Source organism: Ursus arctos, unplaced genomic scaffold (assembly GCF_023065955.2).
Source record: "Ursus arctos isolate Adak ecotype North America unplaced genomic scaffold, UrsArc2.0 scaffold_23, whole genome shotgun sequence".
Taxonomy (NCBI): domain Eukaryota; kingdom Metazoa; phylum Chordata; class Mammalia; order Carnivora; family Ursidae; genus Ursus; species Ursus arctos.
In genome coordinates, this window is record NW_026622908.1 from 7,307,262 (window position 1) to 7,323,322 (window position 16,061).

The 16,061-nt window shown below is 47.4% G+C and overlaps 1 protein-coding gene across 4 annotated transcripts in view; it reads right to left on the reverse strand.

The window, feature by feature from the left end:
* The window catches only part of PLEKHA7 (pleckstrin homology domain containing A7), a 206,990-nt gene that overhangs the window by 62,269 nt on the left and 128,660 nt on the right, over positions 1-16,061 (reverse strand). For all 4 annotated transcript variants that reach the window (XM_048215161.2, XM_026487218.4, XM_057317202.1 and 1 more), the window contains exons 5-8: positions 10,049-10,160; positions 9,202-9,306; positions 6,531-6,603; positions 5,118-5,218 (exon numbers count right to left, since the gene is read on the reverse strand). In XM_048215161.2, the coding sequence (XP_048071118.2) occupies positions 5,118-5,218; positions 6,531-6,603; positions 9,202-9,306; positions 10,049-10,160 (391 nt within the window). The remainder of the gene's footprint in view (positions 1-5,117; positions 5,219-6,530; positions 6,604-9,201; positions 9,307-10,048; positions 10,161-16,061) is intronic.

The following is a 16,061-nucleotide window of genomic DNA, read 5'->3' on the forward strand; positions in this document are numbered from 1 at the left end:
AGTAGCACAGAGGGATGTGTGGGACCCCAAGGTGGACAAGAGTATGATATGCTCAAAGATGAAGCCAGCGTCCCTGGTAAGGAGAAAAGGAGAGGGCAGAGTGAAATGAAGCTACTGGAGTTGGCAGGGCCAGGTCACCAGGGTCCTGTGGTCATGTTAGGGTTTTGTCTCATTTACAAGAGCAAGGAGAAGTTATTAAAGGGTTTGAGCGGCAGAGTGGGGAGATCAGATTTTTGTCTGGAAAAACCACTCTGGCTGCAGTATGAAGAGGTTAGAGCCGGGCTGGGGCAGATGAGAGGATAGGGGCAGGAGACCGGTACAGGAATACAGGTGAGAGACAGTGGTAAGGGCTGAGAAGAAGAGGATCGCCCTGAGTCTGGACAAAAGTAGCAGGTAATATCAGCAGGACCTAGGAATGGACTGGACATGACAGCTGAGAATGACAATTGTCAAGGATAAGACTGTCAGGTTTATGACTTACAAAGACTATGGTGCCCGTTTGCTGACATTAAGAAGGAACTCCTCATGCCCAACCTGTGGGCTGACTGTGAGCAGCACAGTGAACTGAGTAGGAACTCAGGCCCTAGAGTCAGCCTGATATGCGTGGTGAGCCTGCCTCTTACCCCAGGGCAACCTTGGAGAAGCTGCTTGACCTCCCCAGGCCTCTGTTTCCTCATCTTTAAAATGGGACTGTGGGTGATGATGGTGGTTACCATTTAAGGCTATGTGAGCATTAAATGAGATAATGCATATATGGAACTTATAGCACCACCATTTTTAAGGCTCAAAAGATATGTTAGTTGAGGTTATTATAGGACCAGTCACTTGAGTAATCTAAGCTGATTGAATGAACTTTCTAGAAACTTTGGAAGATTCTTCTCTGCCCTCTCCCCATTGCTAATATACAGAGAACGAAACATGAATTACAAGAAAGCCTAAACTTGGGAAGTGTAAGTAGAGTCACTTCACTAAGACTCCTCTAACAAATGACTACCCTATGTGGTCTCTGTTTGCAGAATGGGACTAGCCCCATCTACCCAGGTAGAACTAGCTGATGGGCTAATTTTCCTGGTGAAAGCTCTGGACAGGTAAATCAAACACTTGCAGTGCAGTGATGTAAGAGCTGCGGACGTATAGAAGAAAGGCACCTAACCTATCCAAAGGGCTCAAGGAAGGCTTCCTGAAGGAGGTGACCCCCAAGCAGAGACCTGAAGGACCAGTAAGAGTTGGGGAAAGAACATTCTGGGCTGTGGCTGAAGCTCAGGAAAAGGCCTGTGGGCAAGAAACGCCCTGGGGCCCCAGGCAACTGTACATGGGTGGAGGGAAAGTCTAAGATGGGAGTGGCTAAAAATGGATAGATAAGGTGGGGCTGGTAAGCCAAGACCAGGCTTTTTCCTGCAGGCAATGGGGAGCCACTGATGGGTTTATGGTGGGAGCACAGTCTGAACAGACGTGCAATTCAGGAACAGTGTGGAGGAATGATCGGAGGCTGCAGTCTGAGGGCTGAAGCAGGAGTAACATCACCTACAGAGCACTCACCATGTGCTAGGCACTGTTCTGGCAGAAAGCTAGTTACCAACAGGAGGGATGACAACAGCCAAGACAGAATAGTGACAGGGCGGTGGAGAAGAGTAGATGGAGGACAAAACTGAAATGGGAGAGGAAAAGGGCAGCTCTTCCCTGTTCTCTTCTTACCCCCTAATGACCGCCATGCTAATGGAGACTCTAGAATATAAGCCCCATGAAGGCAAGGACCTTACCCTTCTCATTGTGGTATCCCCAGAATCTGCATCCCACCAAGAAGAACAATGGAGCACAATGAAAGTTGGCTGAATATAAATAAGTGAAAAACCACGTGTCTCGTCTGGCCTCCAACCAGAAGCTAAAGCAGGGGTCTTCCTCTTTGGGGGGGGGGGCATGAACCCTCTGGACAGTTTCCTAAATCCTAAGAACTCTTCTCAGAATGTTTCTACATATGCAAGTAAAACAAAGGAAATTTGTTATACTGAAATACAATTACCAAAATTTTCTTAAATGTGGTATAATGATATGTATGCTTCTTTAATAAATCATCACATAAGCAATGTAGTAATAATTACTGTAATTTCAAAGTGGTGATGAGCATAATGCTATTTCAAGGTATGTACAACAGTCACAATGTGGTATGAAGAGCTTTCTGGTTTCTACTGGTGACCAAGGCACAGGTGCTACAGACACCTGTTTTTCCCTGCCTTCGTAATCAAAGGAAACATTATAGGTTAAAAAAGGAAAGATGTGATTTATCCACTGACACTTGGGAAGCTGTAGAGCTCAGGTCAGGAACCCTTGGTCTTAAGAGAGGAAGAGCAGCTCAAAGGAGCCCAATAAAGGCTTTTTCCCCACTGAGGATCCTTGAACCGTTTGCTACATGGAGATGCTTTTTGCTCCAGATCCTGGATCTGAGGGGCAAGCTTGCTCAGAGCTGATCCGTGGGCCAAGAGTTTGCTGTGCATTCAAGGAGCTCTTTGGGGAGGCACCCAGATGAGCCAGCAGAGCGCAAAAAGCCTGCTGGTCAGGGCCTTGCAGAACGTCTCCTAGATGCCACCAAGGGCCCCACTTGGCCCTCCCACAGAGCCGCCTGCGTCTCAGGGTCCATCCTGCACCAGCTGGTAACGCATAGCGGCTGCCAGGCTGCGAGCACAGTCGAAAAAGAAAGACAAGGAAAGGACCATATAACCTTTCAGGCTGTGCCTATCTACCATCACAGATACTCTCAACAAACTCAGGCAAGGTGCCCTAGCAACGGTCAGAGAATTTCAGCTCTGGAAATAATGAAGAGCTGACATCAGAAGCAGGCATAAAGCTCAAGACACTAAACACTGTGCATTCCTCAGTGTGCCCAAGAACACAGATCCTGAACTGCCCCAGGGTCCCACTTCCTGGCCCTTAAAAGAACAACGCTGCAGCCCAAGGGAAAGGGAAGTCCTTCACACTTCCACAGCCCTCTGTGGAAGACCAGCTGAACACCACTAGACCTGCCTGTAGCAGCTTCCGTCTGTTCCCAGACCCTGCGGATCCCCCCACAGGGATCCCCAAACACATGCATGCCTTCTGTCTCTCAGACCAAAAATTTAGCTAAGGAACACTCTTGGCGAAGTCCTTCTAAGAAAAATTTTTTTCAAAGAGAAAAGAATCTACGACACATAAAAGATGTTTTTCTAAATCTGTTTTCACACCTCCCAGTGAAGTGTTAAGATGAAATATATATAGTTACAATCAGCTACTTTGACCATATTTCAAATGCTATCCCCAAAAATTACATACAACATTATCCCAACTGTTTGCCCAGTAGCAACACTGAACCCTAGAAAGGAAGGTTTTCTGAGGAAGACTTTAAGGCTGCAAAAGACCAGTCTGGAACCCACTGAACACAATGTTTTCAGAGCCATTAATCAGCAGGAGAGGCTTCTGAATGATTAAATAGAAGAGTATTCCTAAAATGATAACAATGAACATTAATTTGAATCACTTCCCACCTCCTGCAATGTGTGTGCAGAAGGTGACCAAAATAAGAAAAGTAGAGAGGAAGAGAAAGAAACTGTCCTCCCTCCCTGTAATGCAATTGTAAGAGGACAGAGTTCACATTCAAGTTCTGTCCACCATCATCTTCCAGCTTTATGACTTTGAGCAAGTTTCTTAAGTACCCTAACCCTTGTGTTCTTAATCTATAAAATAAAGCTAATAACACTGACCTTACAACATTGGCTCTCCACGACCTTAAAGGAGCTTACCTGGATAGAAGTACTTCTCTGATCATAAAAGGTTTTACAAATATAAGGCAATACTATGTTATGCAACAAGAAATAGGGAAGGATCCCAGAATCTTCAACCTATAGCAACACTGCAGTCATCGGGGATAGTGACAGCCAAGGGAAAGAGAGGGACGGCTCAAACCTGGCAATGAACAAAGCTAAAGCATCAGCCCAGGAAAGAAAGGTAGAAACCACCACCCCCACAATGGACTCCAGATCAAGACGCTGATGCAGACACCATGGATACCATATACCAACGCTCTCTTTAACCCTTACAGAGAACGCTGGCGTCTTATCTTGTGCTTTTCCATGATCCTTTATCTATGGTTGGCAAACTTGACTTCTGTTCAATCTCTGCTTTAGTACCTAATGTCCAGTACTCACCTTACACCCCCAACATGGGACTAGGTAAGCTACATGAGTAGTGGGGGCAGGAGCCCCTACCCCACTTGAAATGCATGTCATTGCCTTGTATCCTGAGCAGTGAGAGAGGGCGTTTCCCCGCAGCTACTGGCACCAAAGGCCACTTGCTCCAGTGCTGAGACTTCCACTCAACTTCCAGTAAAGTAGAAATTCAACCCACCCTATCCTCACCATCCCTAGGGACCCAAGAAACAGCAGCAGTGAAGGAATGTGTGGAGGTCACCAAATGAGATGGCCTCAGGATTCCCCAAGTTTCGGCCTGACCAGCACCTTCCTGGAGCCTCCATGCCCAGCTCTGAAGATGCCAGCAGGCATCAAAGGACTGCCATCAATTCTCATGGCCACACTCACTTGACATGTGACCAAGCAGAAAGTAGAAAAGGGATTTTACTATTGAAGGGAGTTCCCTGGGAATCTTTAGTGATCCAGAAAACAAATCAAATATGATTCCATTTGCTTTCTGACAAGATAAAGCAGATAAACTTGAAAATCTCTTCAACATGAGCTTCTAACCCTCAATGTAAGTTTTCATAATAGAATTGCTGTAAATCCATGGTGAGGAACCATCACTTGCAGTAGTGGCTGGACACTAGTTAGACTGGCTGATTATAGTGATAAGAAGGCATGAGGGGGACGAGTAATCACAGGACAGTAGCGATAAGAGGGGTCTGAATACTTACGCAAAGCTGGGGGACTCAGAAGCTCAGATACAAATGAAAGTACTTTTGATGTGGTATTATTCTTATTTAAAGAATTTACAATGTTGTTAACATGCACCCGAAATGCTCTAGCTTCTTAACTTCTCCCCACTCCCCACAAAAAACAACTGCCTTTATGAAGCGATTTTTGGGAACACAAAGTTTCTTAGGGTGGAACTGCGCTCTGGAGGGGAGGGGGCAGTACCTTAAAGGAATACTTGCGACTTATGCGGTCCTCAGGGGCCACAGGTGAGATCACGTAGCTGGGTAGAGGGATGCTCCCAAGGACCGCTTCTTCTCGGCTGTCTTTGAATGGAAAACACACATCAGAATAGCCTTCTGCGGCACCTTCCCTGGGTTGGTCCATCCCACTGCCCCCGTTCAGGGCTCCTTATAGCTCCCTAGGAGTACTGCAGTCACTGATCGTCCATTCAGGTGCTCCCTGGGGACCTCTGTGCTAATGCAGGAATGACACAGGCGAGCCGGGCAGAGACAGGCATGGAAACATGCTCAGCGCAACCTGTGAACTCCTGAAATATGGCAGTACCCCAAGTGTTGTGGGAGCACAGAGGCAGAAGTGACAGTCTGGGGAGGTGGAGAAGCCTTCAGAAGGTGGTATCTAGTGTTTTAAAGGATGGGGAAGGGCATTCTGGGAAGAGCAAACCTCATAAGCAAAGTTAGAGCGTGTGCAAAATATCCTACCTTCTACGTCTATTCTCTTCCTCCTCCAAACCATCTTCATTACAGAGGTAACTTCCTAATGACAGCGTTGGTCCTGTCACTCCCCTACTCAAAGGCACTTGCTGACTGCCCACTGAATGCAAAACGCAGTCCATCTTACTCCACCTGGTGGCACAGCCCTCCTGCATTTTGGCCCTTACCCACCTCCTGAGCCTTCTTTCCTACTATGTCCCTCATGCTGACCTCACTCTCGCCTCACAGGTCTGTCATTCCACTTTCTTCTGCTTCTAGAACTTTATTCAAGTTGCTTCCTCTGCTTGAAATGCCCATCTGCCCTTCATACACAGGCAAAGCTCCACGTATCTTTAAAAGCCCAACTCAAATGCCGTTTATTCTCCAATATGGAATTAATTTCTTGCTCCCCTGAATTGCTTAAGTACGTTAAACGCCTTCTAAAGCACCTAACACAGCCTAGTCTTGTCTTATACAAGTAGACTCTCTCTTCTCACTATTGCACAGCCCCTAACTCTATGTACTGGTGCTCCGTAAATGTACATGTGGCCAACTCAATTCACCAGCTGTCCATCCAGTATTATAGGGGATGGATCCAGACAGCAAGTTACAAATACAATGACTTATCTGTTCTTCCCACCTCTCCCGATTGTGTCAAAGGTATGCCTGTGTCCCAAATGGGGTAGAAGCTCAGACAACTCCAGACCTGGGAGAGTCTAAGTAGCAGATAAACTGGATTCTATTTATTTTAACTCAACAAATGTCACTCCGAGTGCAAGGATTGGTAAAAATAAAAGTCACCAACCACCCACACATGTAAAAGTGAACACTTTGGCAATCACTGCATTTGAGAACATAAGCCTCTGTATCACCTCACCACCCCCTCCAACACAAAGAGCCCTTGGTGGCCTGAGCCTCAGCTCACCTTTATAGTAAAACAAGCAATAATCAGCAAGCACAAACCACCTCCTTTTCCACAGTCTCATCCCAGAACTGTCCTGCAAAGCAAAGAAAACTAATCAGACAATATCTGAGCACACTCTTCCCCCTTTCCAATCATGCACGGCGTGATGCTAGAACCAAAACTTACCCATATCCACTCGTTCTTTCAATAAATTAATGAATTAATGAATTTTTATTGCATGGCCATTTTTTAATAGGACATTAAAATTTAGATTCAACGATGGTTTGTCCCCAGGAAGTGTTACGTGTATCCTGGAAACAGATTAATGTTAAGTATCCTTCTTTCAGAAAGGAAGATGTGAAATCAAAAAATAATTCTTCCATTAAGAAAGAAATCAGTTTTTAACAAAAAGGATGCTATTTATTTATTTATTTATTTAGGTGCTATTCTGTAAAATACCTTCACTTATGCTGAAGAGAAAATTGATTTACATAGCATGAAACAAGGATTTAAGTTAGCTAATTAATCGATGAAACAACATTCTCATTTGACTAAGTCCAGTTCTCTATCATAAGGGGCTAATTTTGCCATGGATTTTCCTTCCATTCAGTGTAAAGAGACTTGGATTGTCTTGCTATCAAACTGCCTCATAACATGAATTTGTCTTTACGCACCTAAAATATAAATCAATACATTTGTTAGAAACATTTTAGATGATTGTGAAAATTCTAAAAAAACAAGGCTAGGGTAGGAAAATAGGCGTGCTGTAGGATCATTTTTCTCCCAAACCTAGGAAAACTCCAGAGCTGCTTTTAGCTGTTAAAACTGTTTTCCTTCTGCAAAAGTTTTTGACAAGTTTAAATTTTAAAAAATAACAGTATGTCAGTCTCTAACCCTAAGCACAACATCAAGTTTGTCCATTCTCCACTTACTAAAGTGCTAAAAACCAATTTAACTCGCTGAGTTCATGCATTTCTTGGTGTTACCCTCTGCTCTGACGAGACGATCTCTAAGATCTTGGCATATTGCTTTGTTTGGAAAACTCCTCTCCATCCTTCCACACCTAGTACAAATGTCACTTCCTCTGGGAAGCCTTTTAGGAATCCCCCAAGCACAGCTACATTCTCTGTGCTGTGTGTCCACAGCACTCCACATAGGCCTCTTACAGTTGCTGGGCTGGGCAGTGGGGGCTGGGGAGAAGAACTACTTACAGCCCCTTCCCTCTCCCTCCACATATCAAAGCAGCATACTTCTGTTTAATGGGGATGGGGATGCAAATGGGAAAGTCAGAAGGTTATTCAGGTAAAAGAGATGGGCAGAGAGGCAAGGAAAGAGACAAAGCTGTGAGGGAAGAGGGTATCACTGAGAGAGGTGCCAACCCGCTGTCTGACAGAGAAGGCTGGAGAGCTACAGAAGCTGTGCTGGGGAATCTGATGGGAGAGAGATTTCAAGGGGTCTTCTAGGGATTCTGTGTGGTGCGCAATGCAATGCCTTCCTCTGTCTTCCCACAGAGCGTTTGGTAAAAATTAACATCATAGCTCTTGGAGTTTGTGGGGTTTTTTGATGCTATGATATGTGAAAGACTGTGAGGGCCACGATAGGACATGTGAGAGATATGTCTGTTTCCCCAGTAGACTGAGTTCCTCAACGGCAGGAACCACATGTTATTCACCTCTTTATACTTGCTGTGGAAGCACTTAGAATCTGGCAGGCGGGGGTGCCTGGGTGGTTCAGTCGGTTAAGAGTCTGACTCTTGGTTTCAGCTCAGGTCGTGATCTCAAGGCTGTGGGATCAAGCCCCATGTTGGGCTCTGCGTTCAGTGCAGAGTCTGCTTAACATTCTCTTCCCCCCCCCCCCGCCCGTCCCCCCTGCATACTCTTTCTCTCTCTCCTCTCTCTCTCTCTAAAGTAAATAAATCTTTGGGGAAAAAGAAAAAATCCCGGCAGGCACTTGGTAAATAATGGACAGACAGATGGACGAACAGATGGATGGATGGCAAGGAGAAAAGGAAGGAGACAAAAGGGACATGCTCTCTGACCCTGGGAGCTCACAGCCTATTTGTGGCCAGAGGACAAGAGACAGAACAATTGGTGGTGAGTTTAGAGATACAGGACAGCCTCAGGGGAGCTGACAGGGCTTCCGAAGGGAAGGGATGTGGGAGAAAGAAGAGCTGTTTCTAAGCAGGTTGCCTAGGAGAATGGTGGTACCATCACCAAGACCCAGAAAAAGTAGGTTGGGTAAAAAAGAGAGGTAAGGGGTGAGGAAGCAATGGGCTGAGTTTGGCTGATTAGGAATCTGCGGGGAGCCAGACATGTGTGCTAGACCAGAGGAGAGGAAAAGATGGGATTTTTCAACCAAATGATAACAAAGGCTCTTTAACATCAAGAGGACAAGTGCTGGCCGGGGATTGGTGGTAAGGCTGGATTCATGCTGAATCACCCACACACCAGTGCCTGGGTCCCAGGGCAGCCAATAGCACTGGGGGCCCAAAGGGTCAAGTGGGTTTGGGGAGGGAAGCTGTAGCCATTGAGCAGATGGTCCACTCATAAAAATGGACAGCACACCTGCCTCAGACAAACTCAGGAGCAGAGAGCTTATTATGAGTCTGTCCCCAGCTCCCAGGGGCCAGGGTAAGGAAGGAGATCAGCAAGAGCCATCCCCCTCTCCCACCCTCCCCTCCCAGTGTCCTCACCTGCTTGTGCAGCCACCCCCTCACCACCACTGGAACATTGGGGTTCCTCCGAATGGCCTGGTCCCTCTTCCCAAAGCTGTGGACTTTATTGCTGGACTTCATGATCTAGGAAAAAGCAGACTCGAATTCTAGCACCATTTAGGGGACTTGGGAAGTCACCTGCATGACTATCATGCACCTGCATGATAGGAGAGCTGTAGGCTCCCCTGCCTTACTCTAAGTGGCAGTGCCTGTTGATCAAAAGAATAGCAAGGAGACCAGAACCGGCGGCCACATGGCCACAGCATTTTAATGCAAAGGTGAATCCAAGACCTAGCAAGCTTCCCATCTGGGTCACAGAGGAAAAAAAGGGATTTTTCCATCAACTTTCTCCAGCAGCTGTTGGTCCTCATATGTCCTAGTCCTTCTGGAGCAAAGCTACTTTTTGGTCACAAATTTTGCCAATTTCCAGATATTTACCGTCCTATCTGGGTTCGGTCCTCTGCGCCCCTTCTCTGCAATGCTGGTTCTGTTCCCTGCTCCTCAGTCAATGGTCCCACATCTCACCTTTCCTCACAAATCTCATCAGGCAGTCTCGTAACACACCTGTGAACAGAGGTGTGGCCCTCCCAAGAAAAGCCAGGAAAATGATGATGGCATCTAAGGACTTAGTTGTCAGTCCTGGTTCTGTCAGCAATCACCTGTTTTCTTGGACAAGTGACACTACCCCAGTTGGTCTCAATTTCCTGATATGTCATTTGGGGAAGATACTTCCTACACGCCTCCCTCACAAAACTATGGTGGGGGTCGATGGGCATCTGCAAAATCTTAAAGGGTGGAAGGAAGGAGTAAGTGGCCAGGAGCTCACCTTGGGGCCAGGTTTGGCCTCCACAGTGGACGTGGTTCCAGCTGTGGACGTCTCACTGACCATGCTGGACGGTCTTTGGTTTCTCTCTTGCTTCGACATATGTGGCTGTGGCCTGTGGGAAGACACAGGAGAGTCCAGTAAGTACCACACTGCAGTAGAAGTGGAAGTTGAGGGGCGCCTGGGTGGCTCAGTCGTTGAGCGTCTGCCTTCGGCTCAGGGCATGATCCCAGCGTTCTGGGATCGAGCCCTACATCGGGCTCCTCCACTGGGAGCCTGCTTCTTCCTCTCCCACTCCCCCTGCTTGTGTTCCCTCTCTCGCTGGCTATCTCTCTCTCTGTCAAATAAATAAAAATCTTAAAAAAAAAAAAAAAAGTGGAAGCTGAGATTCATTCCAGACTAGAACTGGTTGATGTGCCATGATTGATCTTTCGGAGACCACCTGACTCAGACTGTAGCCAGAGGACTGCAATGTCCAGGTGCTTCAGGGAATCAAGACGATAGTAGATGGGCACACCTTTGCAGCTGACACCCCACAAAGGGGCCAAGGCCGTCATTCCTGCCTGCTGTCCTAAGGTCCCCACGTTTACTCTCTTACTCAGGTGTCTGTGGCAACTGCCCACTCAGATGGGCACGCACAGTTGTACCACTCTTCACAGAGAGCAACCCATACTCCTTACACACGCACACACACACACCCCTCCATTTCTCTGGCTCCCAAAAGAAGCTGTTTATAATTAGTAATAAGAAATCACTTGCGCACACATCCACACCCCCAGATACACACACAGAATCGCTTACATAAACGCCAGTGGGGCTTGCCTCCCAAAATAGATTACTCAACAAAGAGTCCTATTCTAGGAACACTCCTTTGCCCCAAAATAGAACCATCAGAGATATTAACCCCTTGTGCCATGCCTGGGAGCAGGAAGCAATGAAACATGCCTGGGCCCCCAATGAAGATCCCCTCTCTGTGTCCCCAACAGCAGCTAGAGACACCATGTTTCCCATCAAGAGGGTCTGCCTGCCCTGGGAGAGCCAAAACTCTGGGAACATCTCAGTATGACACTAAAGAGACACTACAGAGAACCCCTCTCACCTGCTTCCGCACAGCCCCAGCATTCGCCAGTCTTCCCAAGCCCGGGTGGCAGCGAGTGCCTCCAGCAAATTCAATGCCTATCCTCGAACAGCCTGATGCCTGATTCCCAGACTCTACTAACTGCAGGATCAGTAAGGCTTCCTCAAAGTCTAAGTGTCCTTGTCCTGTGGCTGGGTTCTCTGACGGGCAACACGATCCAGGCAGCTGCAGTACACTGAGGCTCCCTGCCTGAGGAGTGCAGGAAATCGGACTTGGAGGCCTGGGGCAGGAGCCTGCAGAGACGGGGGATCCAGACAAGACTCGGCGAGGAAGCAGCACTCTGGGTGTCCATTCGCCAGGCTCACTTTTACAGAGGTGCCACGACGGAAGATCCTAGTTTCCCCCTTGGAGATATGCTGCTTCCTTCAAAACCACTACTGCTCCAAGGATAAGTGATCCTTCCTGCGCCCCAAAACACAGCCCCGACACCCTGCACCATTACTTCTTCGCAGAAGTAGCCGTGACCACCGCGCTCTCTGAGCTGTGCCAGCAGCAGGCCCACTGCCGCGGGACCGGCTTTCCGAGGGGCTGAGCTCTACCGGATGCTTGGCAGCTGGAAGTGCAAGTCCCACCAGGCAGAAAGATCACTGGCTCCTTATCAGCTCAGGCACTCACTTCAGATTCCCCGCCCCCGGCCTCCATCCCAGCCAGACTTTTGTTACTGTTCCCCACTCAGAGAATGTCAGTGCGCTCAGCCCGCTCACTGCTGGCAGCAGCATGCAGCACAGAGATCACCGCCAGCCAGCGGGGGGTGAGAAGGGCCCTGAGAGGCTGCCTTGTCCAGCCCCTGCCTCCAGTTAGAACTATGCCCAAAACGTCTGTCTGGAACCTAGCCTTGCCTGACGTTCGGAGTTCCAGAGGTTGAAACAAAGATGAGTTCTCAGTTATGGCGGCTGTAGCTGTACGCCAAAATTCAGGACACAAAATCTGATGATAAAATAGATTTGTTTGGGATTTATCAAATTTAATTTGCTCCCATTTAAGACACAGAGAATTATTATAGAATATTTGGGAAATATTTTTTAAAAAGCTAAAAGGAAAGAAAAAAATTATCGTAGTCTTTCTACCCAAAGGAAAGCCACTTTTAACACTTGGTATATATACTTCCACTCTTTTTTATATGTCTGGTTTGGCGGGGGGGGGGGGGCAGGGGAAGAGTGCTTTTTCATTTTTATGTAATTGTTATATACTATGTTTATGATTTTGCATTTTAATTTTTTAAAGCTTATTGTAAGTTAAACATTTTCTCCATTATTTTAAACATATCCACATCGTTTCATTTCTTTCTTTATTTTTATTTCTTTTTAAGTAAGCTCTAGACCCAACATGGGGCTAGAACTCACAACCCTGAGATCAAAAGTCACATGCTCCACCAACTGAGCCAGCCAGGCACCCCACATCCACATCATTTTAAATGACCACATCACATTCCATCAACTGGATATACTGTTTCTCCACTGTGGGACAAAGAAAAGGCTATTTGGATGGATGTGTGACTGGCCCAGAAGATTCAGGATAGATGGCCACTTGCACCATTTCTGTACCTTACAATCTTAAGCTCCTGGTTTCTAGCCCCATGTCCCCATCCCATTTGGGGATGGTGGCCAGCCAGGGAGCTCCTCCCGACAACAGTACTGTCCTACAGCCTTAGATGGGTGAGGAAAGAAGGTACAACCACCACCTAAGGAGCCAACTCTGAAAAGATTTCAGCTGGAGAAGGACTGGTTGTGGTCCCAACACTGAACATCAGTGAGGGACAGTGGAACACAGCGGTTGAGGGGGTGGCAGAGTACAAGAGGAGGAGAAAGAAAAACATGAAGACAATTCCATCTTCATTCTACAGAGACCTCTGCTCAGCCACACCCAGAGAATGCTGGCTTATCAGGTGATATGACTAAAGCCAAAACTATATCTGTCCCAGAGAAGAGACCGTGTTGTCTCCATAAACAGTGAATGTCTTCATCAGGGCTCCCCATGGGCAGGGACAGCTCCCGACTCAAGCAACAGTTTCAACGTCTACCTGGCAGTCCCTGACCTGGCTCTTTGAAAGAACAAGGTGCACACAGCCATCCACTCAGCCAAGTGACAAGGTCTGCCTTCAGAGGATGTTTCTCTGAATCTCCGCAATAAGGGTAATGATCTCCTAGATATCCCAAGAGTAAATACGACTTTGAAAATAGCTAGTTATCTGGAATTACAAATAGTTAAAAACAAACAACAACAACAACAAAAAACAGGTGGTGGTCATGCTTGGGACACCATCTGGTACCCAAAAATAAAGATATTTAAAAAGTCCCAGGGTGCCTGGGTGGCTTAGTCAGTTAAGCGTCCGACTCTTGATTTGGACTCAGGTCATGATGTCAGGGTCCTGAGATGAAGACCTATGTCAGGTTCTGCACTGGGCATGGAGCCTGCTTAAGAATCTCCTCTCTCTCTCTCTCTCTCTCTCTCCATCTGCCCCTCCACCAATCCCCCCACCTAAAAAAAAAACCCCAAAACAGAACAAAAAAGTCCCCAAAACAATTTTCCCACTTTACTGAAAAGCTGGCTTGGATGGAAAGTTCTGGAGGTCGTTTACCACTGTTTTGAACAATGGGACTATCGATGGTGTTATGTGGATACCCTCATGAAGAAAGACAATACTGAAAGGTTCATCTTACAGGAGGGTTCCCACTTAAGAGCCTGGTGGGGCAGAGACTGACTCGTCCTCAACTCCTCAGACTGAGGTATACTCCTGACGGGTTTCACTCAAGATCCGTCCTCTCCCTCAGAGAAGAGCCTGTGCCCCTGAGCTGAGCAGCTGTGAAAGGTGGTTCAGTTAACAGCATGCCCTCAGGCACATGAGTCACACGGATCCCAGGAGAGGAGACCAAACACCTGCACACGCTATGGGAAGGCAGACTCTTGGTGTCATTAAATAAAATCTATTAACTTAAAAGCCTGTTTGCCAGGTTTCTGGATTCCCAAAGAACAGTGGGATGATTTGAACAAAGACGTCTCTTTCCTTGGCTTGGGCTACATGAATGCTGATTATTTTGCTAGAGGGGTGTGGGCTGAAGTTCAAAACAGTGAGCTGGAGTTTTAACTCAACTGCCTCCCAGCTGAGACGAACAAAAGAAGTTAGGACTAGACAAAAATCAGTCTGGGGAAGCCCAGTAGGAAAGTGATTTCATCCTAAACTTCCTGAAGGATGCGTCAAGTGAGCCTGGACAGGAAATCACTTTCTCTGTGCCTCGATTTCCCTCTCTATAAAAGGAACTGCTTCTTCTACCTACATACCCAGGAAATGCACATTAACAATGACCGTGTGGTGAGAGGGAGGTTATAAATTCAGAAGTCATTTTCTTCTGTTGGGTTTGAATTTAGGTGTGTTTGGTTAACGGGATCCCCAGCTGCCTCTCGGTCAACATCATGAAGAGGAGCAAGCTCAAGTGGGATCACAGCAACACCCTTCCCTACCCTATCACTGTCTTAATAGGTAGGTCACCAAGCCAAGAATCAGCAACCCTCAGGGTCGGTGCACAAGGTCAAGCAAGCAGAGGGCCGGGGCTGGACTTGTCCAGCACCTGCTGCATGCCAGGCACCTAGCCTGCATTATGTCACTTAATCCTGAAGAGCCAGCTTTACCATATCCATTTTGTAGATGAGAAAACTGAGGCTAAGTGAGATGAATGGCTTGTCTGAGACAGAAGCTAGACTCCAAACCCTGGGCTTTCCCACAGAGACACCACCCCATGGCAAGTCCCAAGGTGTCACAGAAGCAGGCTGTTGCTGCTCTTCCCAGCCCCAAGCCCCAACCCCAAACCAAGAGGATCCTGGGGTGGTGGGAAGACCAGGAGCCTGGAATAACTGGGTCTCAACAAAACTCTGCAGCTTAGTCCCTCCTCCACAAGTCACATCGTTCCTTTGGGCCTCAGTTTCCATTTTTGCAAAATGGTGAAAACTACTCTCACCTCACAAGGTGGTTGTGTGGATTCTAATGATCTTCTGAAAACCATGACGCATTGCGCTAAATGAAAAGCATCATTGTGGCTCTTACCAGTGGGGACCCCAGAATTTAAATCTCGGGTACACTCTATTTTTATTTCCAAGGCACTTCTCTCCAGAAAGTTCAAGGTGCCAAACAATTAACTTCTAAACAAATCATTTCCTAGAGACACCCCTATAAGCACCTTATCTAGGTGGGGGTCCTTTAAAGTATAATAAACCTGTGGCTGGGGGACTGGACTCCTGTTCGTTGCCCAGGAGGTTGGAAAGCTATGGGGAATTGGGAATCCCCCCTTGAGAAGCCATCATGAGATGTCGCTTGTATCCCATCAATTCCTGGAAAAATAGGCCCCCAAATTCATGCTCTGTCCTCAAGGATTCTACACAGAGAGCTCAGCCAGAATTAACGCTATGAGAAGAGGGTGCATGAGAAAAAGCACACTCACTAACCACCAGCAAATTTTTTAAAGTGCTCACACCCACCACCTAAGGGGTTTGGGAAAAGCAATGCACAGTGAAAAGCAGGAATAAAAGAAAGTTCTTGTCCCAAGCAGGCAGACACCTCCACACCCCCTCTTCTCAGAGAAAGAGATACACAGACAGACTGCCAACGCTCACTGTATACTCCCAACACCCGGGGGGAGGCTGTCTGACACGGGTTTTCATTCAGCAAGTGAGGCCTTGTTACTTGACTATGGCTTCCTGTGTTCCTTCCCCTCCCCCCGAACCCAAATCCTCTCGGGGAACACAGGCTCTAGTTCCTCACCCCACCCCACCCACCTCAGGAGCTGGAAACCAGCCCAAAGAGCAGCCCTCACCTGGCATGAAAACAGCCCGGTGAGCCCCATGTGCTCCCCTCTCCGCCCCCAAACCCAAGCACTGCTCTAACTC